Source organism: Botrytis byssoidea (assembly GCF_014898295.1).
Source record: "Botrytis byssoidea strain MUCL 94 chromosome Unknown BBYS_027, whole genome shotgun sequence".
Classification (NCBI taxonomy): Eukaryota; Fungi; Ascomycota; class Leotiomycetes; order Helotiales; family Sclerotiniaceae; genus Botrytis; species Botrytis byssoidea.
The window spans coordinates 182,091-204,542 of NW_024065868.1; the positions used below are offsets into that span (position 1 = coordinate 182,091).

The window sequence follows — 22,452 nt, forward strand, 5'->3', positions numbered from 1 at the left end:
AAAGGTATTCACTGGCTTTGCTTAGTATATATCAATACAAGAGATGAACTCACTTGACAAGGTCAGGTCTTTCACATCACCTTTTTCTAAATCTTTAAACTTCGCCAGTGAATACTTTGAGGAGCTAGATAATGCTATGGAAACAAGATCGGAGGACCCGAGCTTTAGCCGACTATTCTTCCATCCCACCGTCGCAAAAGCTCAGTTTTATTCTGTCAACAACAAAGACACTTGCTTATTTCAAAAGCTCTCAAACCCTAATTTGTATTTTATTACCAGCTTCCCTTAATAGGGCGTTGCAAAGCTTTCAAATTTGGCACATTATATTCACAATTTTGTATTACCTTTTCATTGCATTTGCTACAACACACTGTTTTGTACAACAGCTATCATGGCTATCTCCAAGCAACAAGAGGCAGTCATTGCTAAGATAGTTTACTATAATCCAGCTACTTGGTTCCTTGCCTGTGAATCCGAGGTCCTTAAGATTCCAGAGCAAGATCGAGCCGAATTCGGGAAAATATTACTTGAAGCAATGGACGTTTACAGGTCCAAAGTTCAAAATGTTATTCCAATATTGAAGAGAGGACCAAACCTCAACCCAGAAGTCAACATGCGCGCTTGGGCTATGATGCATGCCAGATTTCTTGCTCGTTTGTTCGTTAAACATGTAAGTAAGGTCGTATAGTTAACCCTCAACGAATGCTGACAGCTTTTCAATAGCCAACACTGTGCGAGCGATTGTGCGTCAAGCTATCTAACGAGACATACAATCCAGGTTGGAAATGCCATGTTAGAAAGTTCAGAGACATAGAAAAGCACAAGAATGAGATAGAAGAACAGGTCGAGGCGGCTTGTCGAGAAAGTCGGTTATTTTTCAGCACTCATTCAGGATACAATTTCGTCATCACAAACCACAGTAACTCTAGCCGTGACTCTGAGTCAAAGGTGCAAAGTTATCCTCGATTTGAAGTGCAAAGTCGCGAAGCAGCTGCGCAATCTTTGTTAGCTTTATCTCAGAGTGGTTCGTTACTAGCCACGGGATCTGTTAATAAGAGCAGGTGCTAACCTCTCTTCTTTAGTTCAAACTCGAAATAATTATGAGTGTACCTCATCGAGTCAATTACCACCTCCTCAATTTGCGCCTCTTGAAGTTAACGGTGGCAATGAGCAAACGACGACTTCCAACTCCAAATCTCACACTGGCGAACGACACCCCAAGCACGTGAGATTTGCCCTCACCCTCGAGAAGAGCGCCGCTGCTGAGCTTGAGGCTATCAGTAGGATGAACAAGAACTCTTTCTATCACACTGCCCAAGAAAAAGCTCAAAAGTTGCAGCTGGAAAGCAATCTTCAGGCGGAGATAGCTTCTCAGGATGACGATTTATATGGTGTTAGTGACGACGAACGTGATCGACCCACGAATACGACAAAGTTCTCGAACAAGGCTGCAACTCCTAACCGTAGTACTAAGATCGAAGACCATCTTGAAAACAAAAACCCCTCTCCTGCAGAGACTGTCGATGGGGACATCGATGAACGTTTTTCTCTTCGTGAGATGATTGATGCTATGGAGTTCGTTGCAGAGCACCCTTGGATCTGCGAGCATTTATTGGTCGACCATGTCTGGGATGAGTACAAGCTCTTTCATGAGTACAATACAGAGGCGCTGAAAGTAGCAGAGGAAGAGATTGAAGAATTGAATAGGGCTGTTGCAAAAGAAGCTACACCCTCTTCACAAAAGGGGTCAGAAGTTAGCTTATCAACTACCTCTGTACATCGCACACGGAGTACGAGCCAGACGTTCTGCTTGTCCAGCGTACCTCTATCTCGTATTGTTTCTCCACCTCTCTCTATACTGTCTGTTAATCAAGCAAGCTCAACTGACGAGGCCAATGCAAATAATATGACTGCTGCTGAGGAGGAACAGGCGATTAATGCAGCTGCCAAAGCTGGATTTGTGAATCGTAACTTTCAACTCCAAGTTGCTACGGTTTATCGTGCATTGGGGGTGGTTCCGACAGCTACAGGGCCAGTTCCTTCCAATCATCCACCTATCAATCGTGTTCAATCATCTGAGAGCTCTGCTCCTGCCAACAATGCAGCACCACCTCAAAACAAATCATACGATAGATCTACTTCTGACCACAATTGTCCTACACGTCAATCGCAGTCCTCGACGGGTCGATACAAGACAACTAATCCTGTTGTCAATGGCGATACCATCATTGTTGATACTTCCTCACTTGCACCCGCCCACGTTTATTCTGTTCCTGATCACATCGCGCCTCCACGTCGTGGTCGATCATCTGAAGAATTAGTTCCCGCTTATGCTGCACCTAAGCGACGTTCTCAAGCAACTGTCGGACAAGAAAGCGTAGATCATAGTACTAATACAAAACCTTCAACCAGCTCTGATAGATCGAAGAAGAGCCTCGCTCCTACTATGAATCGGGCCCAAATGCGTGAACAGCTGCAGATCGCTGCTGTCTACCAATCACTCGGACGCCAAAACGAGGAACCTTCTGGAAATTTTGGAAATGATGGAGCTAGAGTTGAGATGAATGAAGAAGTAGGAGAAGTATCCGACGCAGCCGAAGCTATCATCCCTGGAAGACTACGTCGTGGACGGGATGCTGATCTGTACAACAAACCCCATGATCGTCGTATGCCATACTTTGCACTTCAAGAAAATGTTGCTGCGACATTCACTCCAGATCGATTCCTTAACATGCACAGGGGAGCTGGTGCGCCCGGTGACTTCGGATTCAACCCTTTTGCGAATCAGAACATGGATTTTGGACCTGTTCTAGCAACTTATCGTCGTACCGCTACTTCTACCGGTCAAGAACAGAGAAGCTTTGCTGCTGGCCGAACTCAAAACGAGCAGGAAATAGGATTTGAAAGAGTTGAATTCTCTGGTCCTGGAAATCACAGTTTGAATCATCGGATTCCTGGGATGTATGGACCATCTCAACCTATTACAGCTCTTGATAATCCGCGAGAGGATTTCTGGATCAATCGCGGTAATTTTGGTGACTTTGAGCCGACTGGCATGGGTCTAAATATGTATTTCAACATGGATCTAAATGCAGATTCTGTTCAAAATCCTCACCTGAATGACATCCACGGCTCAAATAATTTTGCAGATTTCGGGGGCAACTACAATCTTGATTTCAATGTTGAGAATATGCCTTTCTCTAGTCCCAAAAGATCCTCTAGTCAATTCGGTACTTTCAATCCCAATGCTGATTCCTCCGCCTTCGGTAGTATGAAACAATCTTTCGGCACTGCCAATGAGAAAATTGATGGTGTAAATCAAACACCCGTTGTGTTTGAAGGCATGGATGAGTTCATGTTTCATAATACACCACTCGCACGAATCAATGCCGGTTTTGGATTCGACGACATGAATCAGACCTTTGATCAATCCGGTGGAATGGATCCAGTTCATGTTCCGGAATCAGCGCGTCAGGATAACGCTGGTACAAGAAGCCAGCCAGAAGAAACGCTCGCTCCAGTAACACCTCATCGTACTCGTGCTAGTACCAGAAGCCAAAGACGGTATGATTTGTCGGCTAGAGGTGGCAATTACTTCCGATTCCAGGATACCGGGTCAGTCGAAGGAGAAGCTGGAGATGATTATGTTGATGAAGAGGATGAAGAAGACAACGAGGAAGATGTTGACGAGGAGATTGAAGAGAATGAGGAAGAGGAAGATGACTTCGAAGAGGATAGTCCTAGTAAGAGAGCACGTCACCACAAGAATTCTTCCAGAGGTTCACGTAGAAACTCAGCTAGAAGTCCAGCTAAAGGTTTTGCAAAGGGTACTCCAAGAAATTCAAGAAAAACCCCTGTCAAAAAAGGTCCCAAGGTCGCATTTAATCCTCGTCCAGCCTCAGCACCTTCTACCCTCGATCGTGGTCCACTGCGGAGATATCATCAAACCACAATAAATCTCTCGCCCGGTGCTTTGGGTCCCCAGTTTAATCTTGAGATTACTGGGCGTCAGAGAAGATTGCCGTTCACGACTGTTGCTCAGGATAGAGCAGAGTTTAAGAGGTAATTTGAGATGGATTTTGATGATGAGAATTTGTGATGGAATGGTGGATCTGGTCTTGCATGGGTGCCGGTTAATCTTAATGATCTTTTCGCGCTGTTTCTTTCTGCCCAAAACTAATTCTCGCGATACCTTCTGTTTTTTCTTTGGTTCGTTTTTATTCCAGCTTTTCGACATTCTCAACGGCAATATCAAGACTGTTCAGCCATTTAGTCATTCTTCCATAGTTATCCCTATGCTGGGAGTATTTCTGGTCGGCGTGCTTGTTTTTTTCCTTCGGCCTTCAATTCTTCGATCAGAACAAATCTTTTTGTGTTTATCAAATCTGGAATCCCATAGTTCAATTTGATTTGGTTCGACTCGGCTTAGTTTAGGTTTTCATTTACTTCAAATAATGGTGTCTACACACACATAATAGGTATACATGATCCTTAGAACATGTTCCAACAGTTTTCTCTGACAAGGAGTCATAATGTAATTAATTCAAACTCAACTCAATAGCAATGATTGAATTGTTGTTTTCATGGCTGTTCCTTGTGATTTGGGATCATTATTTTCGGACTTTGTGAACGTGTTGTCTGGTTCTTCGTGATCTTGAGTGTTTGTGTTGATGGCAATAATGACCTGACCTTACCTTGTTCTCCAAATGAGATAACATCTTGTGAGAATATACACAGGTGCTTTTGCTAACACTTCTATGCTTACATAGGTATATCCATCATATGGTATTTCACCATGCGAAATACCATACGAGATACGAAATACCTACAAACAATCACCCAAAATCTAACACAGCTTAACAAAAATTTAACCAGGTTTTGACCATGAAAAACTGAAAATCTTCATTTCATTCCATGTACTAGTATTCGATTCCTCTAGTACATGATTTGACTTTTGTAAAATATGGTTTGGGAAAGAGCATGGATATAGGTCTTTAAATGGCAGTCGCGGCAATGAAATAGCATTCCGATGATGGGACTGGGGGTTAGATTGTCAGACTCATTGAGGAGGAAAACTTCTTGAGGCAGCATTTGGAAATAGATGATATGGGCAGTGAGTTATTCCAGGTCTTTCTTCTTCCTTATGCTCTCCTTGTCATCTCTATTCGTCTTGTACAGCGCGGAATACTAATGGTTTCTGCAGAGCTGTAGGCATTCGAATTGCTATAGCCGTCGCCCCCAAAGTTCATGAATCTCCCAAAGCTGCAAAGATGTTATCTCTCCCTCTTTTTCTCGTCCTCTTCCGGCCGCTTGACCTTTACTCGACACAGCTCATCCTGCGTTTTCGAAATATGCTCTTTCACCGACATCTCCTCTCGTCGCCAGTCTACTCTCATCACATCTTTCCTCTTCGAGCATCCCATCGCATTCTTATTTTTGTGCTAGTTGTCCCCCGGCGTCAACGATCATATAGTAATGGAACATGGGAGACCATTGTTGTATCTGAAAAAACTATACATGTTCGAGGAGAAGAAATTGATTGGCAAATTCTTCGAAGAAACTGTGCATGTTATGATCAAGATTACGGAAGCAAGAGACTCGTCGTTGAGCGAAAGAATCATGGAGAGAATCATGCTGAAAAATGTAAGGAAGGAGCTTAAGGTATCATTTGGGATTTTCATAAATACAGGATTCTGGGTTTACAGGTCAATTTCCATGGAATTTGATGGTAGCAGAAAGGGACATGCAAAGGCAGATGACAGAAAAGAACATGGGATTGTCATTGTGAGATGGGAGTGAACAAGAAGACAAACCGCAAGAAGTAATGTGGGAAGCCATGGTTACAGATGAAGATTTCATGAGAGATAGATTAGGACCAAGGATATGCGACTGTGCAATAAGAGTGTTGAGGAAATGTATCGATGACCGTGGATTATTGTATGTAAAATTTGCACCGCGCAGTAATGGAAGTCAGCGTTGGCCATTCGAGTCATTGCTCAAGTTAGGTCTTGATAGAGACATAGATCTAGATCATTATAAAGAGCCTGAATTACGTAGAAACAATACGAACAGTGGATACTGGAAGCAGATACACGTGAGGAATCCATGGATCATATGTGACGACTTTGGGTCATTGGTCAAATGGTTTGATCGACCCCCCTATATCTTTTGCTAAATCACGTGTTTATAATTAATAGTTTGAGCGGCGGAGATCTGAGTCACTGCTTGGCATCATCTATCTACTAACCTATGAAACAAACAAGTATATATGATGCTCGCCGCGAATCGTCCCTCTTCTGGAAAGATACTTTGAGTACGACTTGCTAGTTGTGATGAATTACCGATTGTAGGCGCAGAACACTTAAAGCTAGACACAAACTAGTATTCGCTTGCAACCTCATAGATATTTTTAGAGGAAAGTCAAACGAAGCTTTTATAGTGGACATCTTGACAAGTGTTAAATCAAGCTAAGCGAGCCTCATGAAGATGCCATATTCCGCAAAACCAAATTGCTGTTGAAATCCGTTCAGATAATCGTCTTTTTTTGGTCAAATATAGAGTAAAAGCACATCTATTTGGTGAACAACTTTGTCGATATAATAATGATTAGTTGTTTTAAAATCCATTTTTATTTATTTTCTTGATCTCCGGCCAGATTTTGAGCTGCTTTATCTAGTGTAGGCTAGACAGCAGCTAAGAGAGTACTAAAAAGGGGGAAAAAACGGTTCTTGAAAGCTTAAATTCCACGGTTATATATATACGCTTCAACCCCCTTCTTCTCTCGATCTTAAAAATATACACAGAGCTCTGAAAGTACACATTCGTTTAACCCTTTATTGACTCTTCAACAATTTACCATCAGGTATGTAGCCACTCCCATAAATACATTTACACCATCGATAACAATTAATGTATTCAGACACTCACTTCCGTTGTTTAACTAAGATCAATTGAAGTGCCAATCATGGACAATAACGACACGCCATGCGCCCCCTGTGACGATGAAAGACACTTACTGCAACAAATTGCTCTCGAAGCTCTCACTGGTATAAAACCTGAGGCCCCGATCGATCCCAGATCATCGGTCCATGCACCTCATTGTCGTCGAGCCTCATCTCAAGAACACACATCTGATATGTCTGAAAGTGTCTCTTCGAGCAATAGAGATGATGATGAATCAATGAGCTCATCTGATGATACAGACAATTTATTTGAAAAAGATAACCAGTGAGTTCATTTCCCATTTGCAAACCCCCACTATATCAATCAGGTTGCCCAATAGCCCGTGCTACAGTGTTTGGTAACTGTCAGTTGGGTCATAAAGCTCATACGATTATATTGAATCACCTACTATGAAGGTCTATCAGCTAACTTCGCGTAGAAATTACGGCATTGACACAGCTCGTGTCGGGATTGGCTCCAACACCGTACTCGTAATCCATGTTCGACGCTTGAGAGAGAAGATTCCTTTTTTCGCAAAGCGCTTCAATTATCGTCGATTGAATTTCTATGAGAAATTTGTTGAACTTGATCCAGCTGGATACAAGCTTTTAAAGCGCTGGTTATATGGAACTTCGATTGCAGAGCAGAAAAGGGACAAATGCCGCACTACCGAGCTCTTCTCTCTATTTGCTATCGCGCACACTTTCGAACAACAAAGTTTACAAGATGAAGCAATGGATTGTCTCGCTGAGGAGATTCATGAAAGTCGTCACGAGTCAAGATTCACGCCAGAGCATGTCAGATTTGCATACGAACTGACCCCTGCAGTATCAAGACTCCGAATTTTTTGTGCCGAATTTGTTGCTGAAGCCATAAAAGAATACAATCAATTCAAGTGGAATCGCGAGCAAGTATCCGAGCTTCTCATCGATATTCCAGAGCTTCTTGATGATGTCGACCCTGAAGCTATCTGGCGATTTGAGGAAGCATCAATTGCTGCAAACAACACTAGCGATGATGACTACCAGAGTACCGAAGTTGATGATGACATTCAGCCTGTTCACGATGAAGTCGGAGGCGACCACACTCGTAGAAATAGATTGCTCTCGTCTAGCTCTGGTAGCGATGAACACAATCATGATAAGCATACCAGAACGGAGCTTGATAGCTCTGCAGACTCTAGCATTGATTCATCCGGCAAATCGCCAGACAGTATGAGTGTTCAGGTCACCTCACCTGAGTCCGAAAGCGGGGAGGAGCGTCGCAATAGCAAGAGGGTTAAGCTTTCCCATGATAGAGATTAAGTTGATCCAGGTGTCCGAGATTGATGTGAGCGAAGCCATCACGTATTGGGTTTCTAGCATGGAGAATATGAAACATGTTTCCCTCAGATTTTAAGATTTAAAGTGAAAGAACTATATCATGTGTGAAAAAGTGAACGTCTCCGGGTGAAATATCGGCGTTAACATGGCGATTTCAATATTCAGCATCATATCACAAGGTGCGATCAATTTGAGATTTGGTGTATAATTTAGATTACCATCCTAAGTCCATGAACCTTTCGCATTGGATCTGCCAAAGAAATCTGATTTGGTGCCCTAATAAACTCGCAGTAACACAACCCCAGCGAATCAAACTAATTCCTGAAAGCCAAATCACCCATAGCTAAAGCGTGTATCCATCTTTCGAGTCTCAACTAACACCGCGTATTTGAATGTGTAAACAAGATCATTCGTTACCAACTTCATCGCTATAGTAATCACCAGCTGGTGCCAACAACGGATCAACTAGACTACCCCCCATGTTATCCTCTGTGAGTGCTGATATGTCAGAACGTAATTCCTCACTACGAGAAATGATCGACTCCAGATCCATATCACTAATACCATCCAATCCGCCAACTTGTGACATTTGCCATACCGCAATTCGGGAGATCAAAAGTCTCAACTTTGACTTGGGAGAAGTGTGTTTGTAGGCCTCCAACCAACAAGAAGGATTAGCTTTCGCCTTGGTATCGACCATGAACTTGATGAGGAAGTCAATCGATTCATCTTGAAGACGCGAGATGTGATATTTTTCGGCAAGAATGCAGAGCTTTACGAGGATTGGAAGCTTCATCGACATGAAAAGTCCTTTGAAGGAACCCTTGGAGGGCGTGGTTGTTTTCTCGAAACTTGCAATCTTACTGAGACCGCCATCGATCTTATTGGTATAGACCCAGTCAACGAGTAACTTGAAGGCCTTGGGATCATCATTTGCAAGGACAACATCTGGAATTTCTTTGACTGGGTCTAGGAAATCTTCGAAAGTATTGGCGACCATATATTCGAGGACTGGAATTTTGGCATAGAGAAGTTTGGCGTGAACTTTGAAAGTGATAGTGCCTCCAGGCTCTTTACCACTGCCAACTTCGATTTGCAAGATGATTGGACCTAATTCTCTGTTGTAAACCATGTCAGCAAAATCATCTGATAGTTTTTTAAGATGAATGAATGTACTTGGAAGATAGATGAGGTCCAACTTCTGGCATGTAGGTACCGCTTGAGCTATGGCGAGTATGGGTACTTCCACTCATGGTAGTTTTGAAATTGCTTGTTGTTGAAGTGACAGTACACCAATCAGAGATGGCAGAAGCTGACCACATATCGCTGGAAGTCATGGCTGCGTTGAGTTTGTAGATTAAGATAGCTTGAGAGCCGGAATATAGCTATCTTGGTGGCGCGAAAGTTAGGTAGTGTTGAAAATATGCTTACGTATAGGAAGAAGTCTAAGATCGAGAAGGGAGTTTAACTTACACGAAAAACGTCTTATTTGGGTAGCTGGCCAAGATAGATAGTTGGTTACACAAGACCGCTGCGACTTGAAGGTGACTTAGCTATAAAGAGAACGGATAATTTGATGGCAGGCGCAGCATCTTTAAATGGGTGCAATAAAGTTTCTTATTCACAGTATTTGCGATTTCTATCGGAAACCAAAAGTCAAGTTTACACTTTATGCACTGCCCTCAAACCTGAAGCCTCCCAGGAAGAAAGATGGACCGAGAAGGCTATCAAACGAATTTTATCGGTGTCAAATTCTCAGATTCACTTCAATGGCGCATGATTAGCATTTTATATCTTGAGTATCTAAAAGTCTCGGGTAAAGATGGTTCATCAAATTCATGGTTGAAACCAAGCTTTTCTTTCACCTTGATATTCTATTCCAAGCACAGTTCAGCATAAAACTTATGAGTACTAGTCGAATACAAGTGTCAAATTTTCCAACTCATATAATGCGTCAAAAAGCTGCCGAAGCTTTGAGTGAATGAGGTCTTGAACATCACGTGGCACTAGGTCTGTATTGATGGGTTTAGAAACCGGCATCAGTAAAAGCAACTCTTGATTATAACGTCTACTCCATATACCCAAGTTTTTATTCACATTAAAAAACCAACATAAATTGTGCCTTGCTCCATATCCTCAAGCCCATGTCTTCTATCAAAGTTCCTTGCAGAAGCCCATTTAAATAACCCATTTTTTCAAACATGGTTGACACTACACACTCGTTTTCTTGCAACCTCAGTTCTTCTGGCAGCGTAGTGTGTTTGCCTGCATTCAAGTGCATATCATCAATCATCCAGGTCGCTGGGCCTATTCCCACTCTCATTGGTGATTTTGGCGGTTCTCTTCAGCTTGTATGGGCATACCTCGTCAGTCGCGTGGCGATGGTAGTCGCAAGGTGGTGCTATCAATGGATCTTCTTGAAGCTTTACCCCTTGAGACAAAGCGAGATAATCCATGAGGATCTCTGGATTCTGCGACAATATGGAGTGTATTGCCTTCACGGTCCAGAATTTTGGATTGCTAGTGAATTCTCCATCTTTAAAGCGCATCGCGTAGATGGCTAATCTTGTGAAGAACAATCGAAGCTTCGATGTTCGGCGTGTATGCTCGTACGTATACACCCACAGGGACTCGCCAATGATTATCTTCTTCTCTTGGAGAAGATTGATCAGGTAGTCCATTGTGGCATCAACAAGTGGATTGATGTCGTATTTTTCCGCAAGTATCACCAGCTCCAAGAGTGGTGTGCTGGCGGAGTTACCGTTTGCAAAGGTGAGACCAATTCCTGGCTCGATGGCTCCGCCGTATACCCAGCCAAGCACTAGTTTGAAGGCTTCGATATTGTCCTCGGGCATCTTAGCACAATGAGTTATGCCTTCCAAAAACTTTCCATTAAACATCTTATCGAAAAATGCGATTTTCTTGCAAAGTATTGCCCTATGGACACTGAATACTACTTTATCAAAGCCCGTGCCGACCTCAAGGTGCACAAGTCTGGTGCCGATTGTGCTGTAAAATGTTAGCAAATTTTCTCATTGACTTATATAGTGAGTGCTTACTCTATCCAGTACTCGTTAGTCTTGACTTTCTTGAATGCCGGTTCTATCTCCTCTGGCTCCAACTTGATTGGGCGTGGGGAGTCCATAACGTTTATTTTAGTAGAATTTGAAGTCGATATTAGTTCAAGTTGAAATGATGCTTCAAAATTATGTGAAGGACTGGAAGGTATGAATTCTTTATATCGAACGAGATGGACTAGAGGTTTCAAGTAATGTCTTGCTTCTTATAAAGAAAGATTAGTAGATGTTCAAGAAAGGAGCTTCGAAGACGATGATAAAGGATGCATATATACTACATTAAGAGATACGGTGCAGACTCTCTCAAGTCTTACGGCTCAGCATGGCTGTAGTCCATTTCAGCAAGCGCTTTTATAGATTCGGTTGAAGCCAGTAACCTAATCTGACGATCTTACGGTGAGGAGGTACGACTCATCGTCATTCCTAACAATTTCGCTCCAAAATACAGTATGGTTCTCATAATCATATGGTGACATGGAAATGTTGCTGGTCACTCTTGCAACCACTAGCGACTTGTCAGATGACGTTGACCTCCATCAGAAATCATTTCACTTCAAGTGACCGTAGTTTTACCTGTTGCATTCCATTGGCACATGATCTTCTAGTACTGTTGTATATTCTTCTCGCCTAAATATTCATCTTTAATGACCAAAAGCAAGCAAACATGTGGGAATATATATACACGTACCTACATAGAACTTTTCGTGAATCCTTCAATTCACCTAAGACAGAGGCATCTATACTACTGAATTTCGTGATTTATAGTTTTCATGAGTAATCATTCCGTACTTATTGTCTGAAGGGACTATCATCTGTCCGGTATGGTGTATACTATGGCAAATGAATTCTCTGTCTTCAAATGATCATTTGGAAGACAACACGGCCACTAATAAATAGTACTGCAAACTTGACCGAGATCAATATCCTTTGCCGTCAGTTCTACCGGTATATACCCATAATCACCCCTAGCGTTTTGCCTGCGCATGGCCTGTACCTCTGTGCTATGATGACATAATCGATATCCCGTTTATTATATCAAGGAATTCTGGACATCATCACGCTCAACTCTTATCGAAAATACATACGGAACCACAAGCGTCTTTCTTTCAAGGAAAATTCATTCAAAACAACTACTAAGGCTTTACACACCAACAATTGACTTTATCACACAGTCCCACCAGACTCGTTTTTAACTTCAAAATCTTCGATAAATTACAGAAAATACTATACAATGAATACCAAAGACAGAACACAAAATACACACCTATTAGGCCCAGCTATTTCCAGACAGCTGATCTTACGATCAAGCAAAAAGTCAATCGATTATCAGAAAAGCGTTGACCAGCAGCTAGCGAAGAATCAACTAGAGTGCGACCAGTATGTTTCCCCAATTTCCTTTACAATTATATTTGGACTAGCAACATCCACTAACAAAACGATAGTGATCTCGAAGAAAATTCTGTCAGCATCAAAGTGGGACAAGGCTCTAACATCACGGAGTTCATAGTACCTAAACGTCCTCTATGTTCAAAGATATCTTTCTTCGATGCCATGTTTAACCACGAATGGCTTGAGACAAGCACACAGTCATGTACTCTACCGGATGACGATCCCGAAGCTTTCTCAATCCTCATGCATTGGGTATTCGATGTCACTCATGATGCACCGGTAACTTTCACCGTCGAGGGACTCCCGATTCACTCAAAACCCTTCATGGACCCTGCAATAATGGCCGACAAGTACCTCGTTGATGATCTACCGGATATTATTGAGACAAGATTGGTTCAGAAGGATATGACTAGACTAAACGATCCCAGTCATGGATTACCCACAGCACCATGGTACAGATTAGCATTGGAGCTACTACCCCGAGCCTCGATCCTCCGAAGGTATTTCGGTTCCCTGAATGAGTCTGGCTATAAATTCATATATCGCAATGGTATACTAGTGGAACCGAAGACTCTCGAGGTAACTATAGAAATACTTAGAGAATGGGCGGAAACCTGTGCAGGTCGGAAAGACATCAGCCAAGAATTAGAAAAGTTCCGTACTTTCAGATATGCGAGAGACAGGCATTCGTCTGGCCGCATATGTCCAAGTCTCTCGTGGATATTCCGTGGACTGTGTGATTATCGAGACTTCTTCTTCTGTTCGGCATTCATGTTGGATGAAGACATCCTGCGCCACTTTCGGCGTACCGAACCCAGAATGTCGCAAATAGGGTATCTACACATGCACATTCATCGATGAGAAGGATCAGCTTACTTAGATTAGTCCTTAATGACTTCATGGACAAGTCTCAATACATGGATTATTAAGATGAAGTAAGCATTGTTCGTGCACATGCTGTGATCAAGTAGAAAGAGGACTCCGCAGTTCCCTTGCCAGGCGATAATTTCAGAGGCTTCGCTATTTTTGGTATTTTTTCAATCTGTCTCTCTTCTGAACTAGATTTCCGACTATATAACAACTTCATCCTCTTCTCGAATCCAAGAGGAATAAGTATATGAGCTAGAAAACGTCGAGTTGCAGAATGGGGTCTTTCCTGCCAGAAATTTCCTTGACACATCGCCGAAATTATTGGACTTCAGCCTAGTGGCAGTTGAAGAAATTATAATGAGCACTGGCACTTGATAATTTTTGGTCGAATTCTGTCTCGCATAGACAGTGAATAGATTTCTACTGACTACCAAAATGAAAGCTCTTAACACACTCGGAATGACAACAAAGATTTCATAATGTTTTCAATGACAAATTTCGATTTTACTAAAGATAACTGTACAAAAACACAGATATTATCACGAGATTAAATTCAATTATATTTTTCAACCTTACGTCACTGCAACGGATTGTAACAGGTTAGGATGCAGACATATCCGTATTTGCAGCAAGTTCCATACTGTATTTAGTATTTTCATGCACGACAGAGTGATGAATTTATAGAAAGCCAAAATGAATCACTCTTCCCCATAAAAGCCGACCCGGAATAAGTGCCTTCATAGCCGCGAAGTGAATCAAAGCAGCCCAGACATCTCCACACCCATTTCTCCCCCAAGCAAAACCGCTGGATATATAAATCTCACTCTGCTTTTCTACTAGATAGCAAACGAAAACGCCAACATCTTCAGTAAGTCAGCTAAGACGAATTCCATTTTTGCTAGGGAATTTTAATCATCGGCGTACGTAAAATGGTTGACTCGATAAAGTAGATGTGCCAAATCGACTTAAAGTTCTCGTACATTGGATTCCCTTTTTACTATCAATAATTGCCATGATTGTTGGTAAGAGAAGTAATCTATTCGATCGAACGAGATAGCGAAAATCAATTGTCGTCATCTAATCGCTCACTACATCCTTGGTTACTACATCGTACTCTTCTCTTTCAAGAGCCTCGCATGGACAACTCAAGCAGTTAAATCTTTGTTATACCGCACCATACTATTCCATTTCTGATTCTCAATCCTGTTTACTTGTGTTGAGACTGCTATCAACTGGAAGGTCATCTACTCTACAAATAGTTAGCCTTATATAAAATCGAAGGCGTTGTCGTTGATGCTACACTGTAAAGAAATCATAAGAAGTAATAACCGTATGAACTCATAGCACAGATGACGTACCCATTTTTCACTCGACTAAAGGGTCTCAAAGGGTAGATAACCACTTGTCTGTTTTTCAGAGATCAGCAGATGAGATATACAATGTCCCAATGGAGAGAACCATGGGTCAAGAGGCAAGTACCAGCTGGGGATCTAAGGGCCATATACTGCAGTCTAAGCTAGTTGTGTCATGTGCAAATATTAGTAGGGCAATAGCACGGATGTATTTTTTGCCAATGAAATATACTCTCACTGTCATAACAGAGACATTAACCGATTCTAGTCCATCAAAACTTCTGCTATGACAACAAGAAACTTCAATTGAACCTTTCACTGAAGCCATGCCTGAATACTTCATCCTGATCGCTTCTCAAACGCAGCCAATTCCCCCAAGTATGATATTTCCTCGAAAACTCCGCTCACCAAGTCCTAGTCTTTCGCATCTGCCCGATCGTCGAAGGTTTACGAGTTTTTTGGATTGATTCAGAACTGCTTTTTTATAGGAAGCAAAACTTTTAGACCTTGATATCATGAAATAGTGACATTCGGATATTTTCGCTTTGCATGATCAACCTCGCTTCTTGTAGACGCCGAGATTTTCTTGAGTATATAAATCCCTTGATTTCCATCAGTAGGATAAGAATCATGTTCACAAGCTGTGCTTTACAGCAGTTCACAGAATGGGTAAATGGAAGTAGAGGAGCTCGGTGATTAGGTTCGCACCATCTCTTTCACAGTTTCCAGGCCACGTGGTATCTAGATCAGATACAAGCTGTTCTGATGGTATTGACCATATCTTTCATTGTCAATACTCATCTCTACTGTCAATCCAAAAAGTATGCTCTATCACTGTCAACAAACCCATACCACAATATCTCTTTCCCACCCCCATCCCAAAAGTTTATCTCACTTCATCCCTAATACCCAGATAAATCCACCCATCCGTAGCTAAGCAACAACCCCTCCACAGATTTATCAGTCAAAAAAAATCATCTCAGATCCTGGGACAATTGCCAGTTGTAAGTGTGTTCAATTTACAGCTTCCTCTGCTTGTTTAGTAGTCGGGTTTATATACCTAATCTTTCCACATATATTTCAATTCATGAGTATGATAATACATTCTCCACTTAATTTGAAATCACGGGGGAGGTGTGATTAAATTCTAACTATTATTACATGGTTATGATCTCGAGAATTAAGGTTTGAGTATATAGATCTCGAATTCTGCTATCAGTGGATGAGATATAGATTTCAAGACTGAAAGAGAGCTTCAACAGAGTCGTTCAAGATGGACTGTTGTATAACAGACATCGATGGACGTTCCTATATCTCGATACAGAGATGTGAGTATGCTTGTATCTAACTACTTCGACATGTCACTGGAGTGTGACGAAAATCCATATATCTCACAAGCTATGCATATTTTTACTGTTATTGAAATTTTTAATCTTGTTAGAATAAACGGTATAGAATAAAACGATAGCGAGATTCGGGACTGTACTATCATCTTCCCATTCTTATTCCACTGTGCTCGCCAAATTTTTCCATCTCACTGCATTAGACCTCATCCGAATAATCATCGAAACTATAAATCTCAGAATATGTGATCATACGATTACACCTCGATCCCCTCTGCGCCCTTGGCAATTGGAGGTTCGATATATCGAAATCTAAGGCTTCATCAAACGTAGAAAAAATAAGATTTATATAGATACGATTTTCTTTCTTGAAGACTTGGGAAAGAAAACATACTCAGTAAATTCTCTCGTAATCACCATGCTCACAATCTGCTATCCAAATCCCACCATATCCATCACATCATACAATTCCCCCTCTAACAGTATATCAACATGCACCACCTCCACCCCTTAAACTTCCCACAAGCAGCTACACACTTAATAATAACAACTTCAAAAACGAGGTTTGCTGTCTCGGAGATATTGGATAGTTCATATCGTTACTAAACTCGTAGGTGGGTAGGTAGCTACTTACTGCTTCGACGCGAAAAATGAGATGAGAGATTTTTGTCTATAGTTTTTGTTGTTAGTGAAATGCGGTTGAGAAAATGTTACTGTTGTTATTTTATTGCTGTTGATCGCTTACCTAGTAATCACCCATTCCAATCGTCATCATTTTCACCACCTCAAGTGATACTACCACTGTCCATAACTTTATTGTCATTAATCCCTCCATCCTCAACTCTCATTATTCCTACCCATCCCACACTCCCATCCTTCGATATCTCCCCAAACCTCATCCCTCACTTACCATCCTACCTTCAAGCCCCTCATATCAACCATCCAGTAGTCTCCAAGTTACGAATCTCAACCTCTCCTTTGTCTTCTTTCCGTACTTGGTTATTCCTACGCACTCGCAAGTTAAAATGAGAGTAGTTTATATACCCCCCTACCTATCTATCTATACACCACAACTTTCCTCAAAATCTCTAAACAGATTTTCACTAAAATAAGAACCATACAGATATTAACGAGCGCAAAATCCTGAATATACAAAGATCATCATGTTCAAAACTTCTATCATACATTTCAACCCCAAGGATATACTAAAACTGGCTGGGATATCAAAGTCTTCAATGGATGCCTATCTATACACTCCTTCTCCCCCTTCTATTCTTCTTCCTTCATGAACAAAATACAAATCAACGAGGAGTTGATGATGGGGAGCACTGGGAGTGCCTCCTCCACCCTATGATAATCCAACTAGAATTCTTTTGACAACCTAGTAGCTGTCATATCAAACCCGAGGAATGCTTATCCCCCCTCTTCTCGTTAACTATCAGAGGAGTCATATTATCTGTTGCTGTTGTTATCATTACTGCTCTCATCACTATTACCGTCGAGCTAAATTTCTCCTATAAATCGATGTGGTAAGAAGCATGAATGTAGATAAACAACAACAATTTCTCACCAATCCTCATCATCACCACCTTCCACAAACTTCTCGCTATCATCATCTACCCATCATCTACCCATCATTGTAATCATCATCATTCCCCTACAATCTCTTCCCCTCTCCTTCCCCCAAGAAATCAACAATCTCACTCCCAGCCTGAATTCTCTTTGTCGCTTCTGCTCCCATGTCCGATTATCATCCATGCCCTCTCCTACACAGACCCATTTCTTTTATACACCTCCCTTCCCTCTCCACCCCGCAATCCCAACCGCATCACCCCTCACACACACATTCCACATCCCACTTTACCTTCCTACCTCCAAACTACCCCCATAACAAATCCAATACTCCAGCCAGTATATATCAATCTTAATATCTAACAAAACCCTCCTACAACATCAGCCAACAAAACCAGCACAATACTCAATCATTTCCAACATCCCACTTCACGGAGATGAAGATCGAGAACAAATTTTCCTTTTTGATATGCAGCTTTACTTCTGGATTTAATACGCTTTGAATGCATTGCATTACATCTCACTCCATCCCTCTAAATGCTTACCCCCTTTTTTATGCTTCGCTTGCTTCAATTTTCACAAGCCTGGAAAGGCAATCCAATTCAACTTAATCAATCTCTGTGCTACTTTACTACACTTCAATACCACTCCAAGGCAATTCAACCCACTATATTCTCATCCATCTCGACTTAAATCTTTTCATTCTAATATATTCCATTTTTGTTCAACTCAATCCAACTCCTCACACCCAATCTCCATCCAACCCCCCTCCTAGCTCCCCTCCCCTGTCCCTCTCCCTCTAATGGTGTGAAAGGTGTGATTAGGCCTTGGAGAGGGAAAAGGAGGGGGAAAAGGCAAAAGAAGAAGAAATTTCGAGGAAGGGAGGGAGGGAGGGAGGGATGGGAAGGGAAAGAAAGGAAAGGAAAGGAAAAGGAACACTAGAAATTTCTGGATAACAACTTAGGATGAAGGAAGGAACAAGTATAAACTTACATAAGGCCAGACAGCATAAACAAGAGAAAAGTGATAAAGTGAGGAGATTCATTCATTATTCGTATGGTAAGCATTTCAGTGATATATATCTACTCAAACCATCATCTCATCTCCTTAAAACAAATCTAGTTCCTACATCCTACATCCTACTACCCTACCACCGCCTCACTCCCCCTCAAGACTTCCCCCCCTCCCTTTCCCTTCCCCGTCCCCTTCGGCCAATACAATTCCGTCCAAACCTTCAACCTCGTATACTCGTTAACCATACCCCTCACCCTCATGTCCTCCATCAACTGCCAGGCCCTCTCATCCCCACTCTCCACACACCTCTTTACCAACGCCACCACGGTCCCCGGTCTCATCCACCAGCCTCTCCTCCCCGCTGCATCAACCTTATCTTTCCCCACCAACATCATTTCCTCCAAATACCTAAAACAATCCTCATAGTCCGCGTTTTCGGTATGCAGACAGATCAAAATGAGTCGATCATATGTAAGTTCATCAGGTTTGAGATTCAAAGCTTGGATTTCCGAAGCGAGGAACATAGCTTTAGATTTGGATCCTCTCCCATGAGCACCGAGACCTCGGAGAAGAGTATTGAAAGTTTCAATATTGGGACCCGCGTCGCATATTTTGTGGAGTTCTTTGTAGTAATCTATGGCCAAGTCATGACTATGACTGAGATTATTGGTGAAGATGACACCTTCTAGAACAACATTTACAGCGGCAATAGGAATCGTGTATCCATCCGCTTTTAACGATTTAAGAATTTTCCATCCTTCAAGGGCATGGAACGATGATTTTGTTAGCCAAAGATATATTGATCTTGTGGAGCTTGCATCTGGTGTGAGACCTGCTTTGGTCATGATATTTAAAATGCGGAACGAAGTTTTGATATCTTCAATGCCGACGTAAGCTTCGAGAAGAGCTTCATAATGATGCACTCCAAGAACAGTGCTACGTTTGGAAAGAAGTCCGATGGCTGATGTAGCTAAATTGGGGTCTGCATGACGAGCAGCACAATTCAATACTGCGGTACAGGTTCCATCTGCAGGATTCATTTCCGAGGTTTCAACCAAAAGTCTCCAGATATAACTGGTACCTTCATACTACATCAAAAGTCAATAGATGAAATAAAGCTATTGTATAAATTTTGCTTACATGAAATGAACTAGCAAATGAATCCAACAAGTGATAATACATATGCATAGCCAGTACTGGTTGATCATATCGAGACTTCAATAGTCTTAAAGCTTCATCCAACTCATCCAATTCACACAATCTAAAGAAGAAAATATCGTAAAGCCATGGCTTAATTTCGATTTGATCTACTTGCATTTGTTCAAATTTGTCCATAGCCAATTCATATTGACGATCGCGAAGTAGACCAACGACCAAATTATGCCATCCAGTTGGGGATAAACCATACCAACGTTCCTTCATTTCTTCCAATATCTGAGTGCGTAAAAGATAATCTGGATGAATCGCAAGTACCTATTCAACATGGATCATTAGCCATCTTACTCCAAAAGAGATCGTAAAGTATACATACTTGTAAAACCGTATGATAAAGTCCCGAATCAGCACCAATTCCCAACCCCTTCATCTCTTCCAACAAAGTCCTCACAACCTCTACACTTCCATTTTCAGGATCCGCATTAGCTGCAATCAATGCATCATAATGTATCAGCGCATATTTTTCCTGCCTGTCCTTCACCAGATATTCCACCACTTCTGCGACTTGTGTATATGCCCCCTCTTCCGTCTTCAATTCTCTCAATCGTTCATGGATCTCACCATTACTCAGTTGTTCCAAATTAAGGGGTTTCGGTATATTCGACTTCCCTCTACCGTTTCGCGATCTCGGAGTATATTGTCCATTTAACACAGGCAGTGAAGTCGTGGTAGTGGTATGAAAGGATCGACTTTTTAAACATGTTGGGATCTTTTTATTCCTAGCCAAAGGACGATTCAAGAACTTTCTGGGTAATTGATTCAAGGTATTAGAACGCGCGAAAATAAATGCATCTATAGAAGGACAAAGACATCGCCATAGTCCATCAATTGGAATTTTTGTGGTCGTCATTGAGTTGATCTATAATTTTTATTTTCAAAGTTCGCGGAAACATTTCTAGGCGCGGCGGAAATGTTATAGAATCACGTGGGAACAGAGGGGAAGATACGATCCCCGCGATTCGTTGAGCGGGATTCATACGAACGACAGGGGTAATTTTAATTTGCCATGAAGGACGTTCAAGAGGAAAACACGGGGGGAAATTGTCGTTTTTGTTGTTGTGGGCTATGATCTCGAAATATGTGATGGTTTGAGACTCTGCTGAGACTCTGCTGAGACATATGTATATGTGCCTCAACGATTTCTCACATCCAATATGAACCTATCATATGCCCAGTATACCTGCCTGCATCATTTCAAGGCAAATCTGCCGCATATATCGAAATCCTTCGATGTCCATAAAGAAGAATGTAGCCGCCCCTCTGCACTTTGTGTATGTTATACGTGCCATTATGTAGCTTCTTCGAGTCCAATTTCAGCTCATTACTCCAGTCCTCAATGTTTCAAGCTCCTCTCCCTCCTCTTCCTCTTCCTCTTCCACCTCTACCACCACGACCTCTATCACCACCTCTGTCGCCCCTATTACCTCCGCGACCTCTGTAGTTGTTTTGTTGTCCTTGTTGTTGATCCTTTACTAAATCGATAATTTCATCTGGCATTCGTAGATATTTGATCTGCAAAACGCATTAGGATATAGCTTCTTTAACCCACATCCGACTTTCCCCGACAAAAACGTACATTGTTTCCTTTAACATATATTTCTGGTAACCTTGTGAATTTATCGCCATCCTGAAATTCGAAGTATTAGCTTCAGCGCATTCCAACCCAACGCCCCAGCTCCGCCCTCGACAGAATCTTTCATACCGGACTCGTTTGAACTACCTCCTTTAAAGTCAGATTCATCCACGTATCGCATGATACCAAATGACCGTTCAAAGTTTCGCCATCCTTAAGCTCAACCAGCATTGGGTGACCTTGTGCGGCCGTGAGTAGACCTAAGGGGAGCTATAGCAAAAGAAATTAGTATCGCAGATTGTATGCGCACAAGTGATGCAGCTTGTAGGAAAGGTGGAAACGTAGATATCATTTTAAGGGAGTACATACAACCATTTTGGAGATGAAGAGATAGATGATATAATGTTGTTTGATATGCGCTCAGCTTTAGAGTGGATTTGATATTCAAGGAATAATTGAGATGTTTAGGTTACCGTATCGAATTATGACGGATTTCGAGATTGACCAGCTAGGCAAAATGGTAGAAAGGTCAGAATTGAGGCAAAAAGAAAATCAGCCTTGAAATTCAGGCAACACTATCAATCTTCGGTACCGACAGAAATTCGACTCTGCCAATGGAAATGTCGGAAAGGTCCGCTTAAGTTTATCACCAAATATGTATCAACTTATCAAAATATCACACTTCACTCATGTTTTGATGTCTAGGTATCTAATGAGTATAAAATTATATCAAAGTCGTCGTCTCCGATCAACATGACTAGATATCTTTCCTCACACGCAAGC

General features: G+C 41.8%; 7 protein-coding genes across 7 annotated transcripts; 3 read left to right on the top strand and 4 right to left on the bottom strand.

The window, feature by feature from the left end:
- Positions 1–391: 391 nt before the first annotated feature.
- Positions 392–4,066, top strand: EAE97_010337 (uncharacterized protein; the record flags this gene model as incomplete). The annotated part of the gene is made up of 3 exons (XM_038880852.1): positions 392–670; positions 724–1,024; positions 1,083–4,066. 3 exons carry the CDS (start codon positions 392–394, stop codon positions 4,064–4,066), a joined length of 3,564 nt encoding a protein of 1,187 aa, XP_038728246.1.
- Positions 4,067–6,964: 2,898 nt separating this feature from the next.
- On the top strand, positions 6,965–8,246 carry EAE97_010338 (uncharacterized protein; the record flags this gene model as incomplete). Its single annotated transcript, XM_038880853.1, has 2 exons — positions 6,965–7,227; positions 7,382–8,246. 2 exons carry the CDS (start codon positions 6,965–6,967, stop codon positions 8,244–8,246), a joined length of 1,128 nt encoding a protein of 375 aa, XP_038728247.1.
- Positions 8,247–8,670: 424 nt separating this feature from the next.
- On the bottom strand, positions 8,671–9,601 carry EAE97_010339 (uncharacterized protein; the record flags this gene model as incomplete). The annotated part of the gene is made up of 2 exons (XM_038880854.1): positions 8,671–9,382; positions 9,441–9,601. The coding sequence occupies 2 exons, from the start codon at positions 9,599–9,601 to the stop codon at positions 8,671–8,673; spliced, it is 873 nt and encodes a 290-aa protein (XP_038728248.1).
- Positions 9,602–10,549: 948 nt separating this feature from the next.
- On the bottom strand, positions 10,550–11,409 carry EAE97_010340 (uncharacterized protein; the record flags this gene model as incomplete). Its single annotated transcript, XM_038880855.1, has 2 exons — positions 10,550–11,273; positions 11,324–11,409. 2 exons carry the CDS (start codon positions 11,407–11,409, stop codon positions 10,550–10,552), a joined length of 810 nt encoding a protein of 269 aa, XP_038728249.1.
- A 1,163-nt stretch (positions 11,410–12,572) lies between these two features.
- EAE97_010341 (uncharacterized protein) lies at positions 12,573–13,591 on the top strand (the record flags this gene model as incomplete). The annotated part of the gene is made up of 2 exons (XM_038880856.1): positions 12,573–12,718; positions 12,784–13,591. The coding sequence occupies 2 exons, from the start codon at positions 12,573–12,575 to the stop codon at positions 13,589–13,591; spliced, it is 954 nt and encodes a 317-aa protein (XP_038728250.1).
- Positions 13,592–19,009: 5,418 nt separating this feature from the next.
- Positions 19,010–20,946, bottom strand: EAE97_010342 (uncharacterized protein; the record flags this gene model as incomplete). The annotated part of the gene is made up of 3 exons (XM_038880857.1): positions 19,010–19,969; positions 20,022–20,354; positions 20,413–20,946. The coding sequence occupies 3 exons, from the start codon at positions 20,944–20,946 to the stop codon at positions 19,010–19,012; spliced, it is 1,827 nt and encodes a 608-aa protein (XP_038728251.1).
- A 111-nt stretch (positions 20,947–21,057) lies between these two features.
- On the bottom strand, positions 21,058–22,108 carry EAE97_010343 (uncharacterized protein). The gene is made up of 4 exons (XM_038880858.1): positions 22,039–22,108; positions 21,799–21,939; positions 21,673–21,723; positions 21,058–21,608 (listed from the first exon to the last, which is right to left on the bottom strand). Exons 1-4 carry the CDS (start codon positions 22,042–22,044, stop codon positions 21,438–21,440), a joined length of 369 nt encoding a protein of 122 aa, XP_038728252.1. The 5' UTR covers positions 22,045–22,108; the 3' UTR covers positions 21,058–21,437.
- Positions 22,109–22,452: the final 344 nt, after the last annotated feature.

Bases quoted from the DNA above. Each gene is read 5' to 3' on its own strand.
- EAE97_010343 (XM_038880858.1), bottom strand. The intron at 21,724-21,798 runs GTATGAAAGATT...TTCGAATTTCAG, and splicing joins AGGTAGTTCAAACGAGTCCG to GATGGCGATAAATTCACAAG. The intron at 21,609-21,672 runs GTACGTTTTTGT...TGCGTTTTGCAG, and splicing joins TATATGTTAAAGGAAACAAT to ATCAAATATCTACGAATGCC.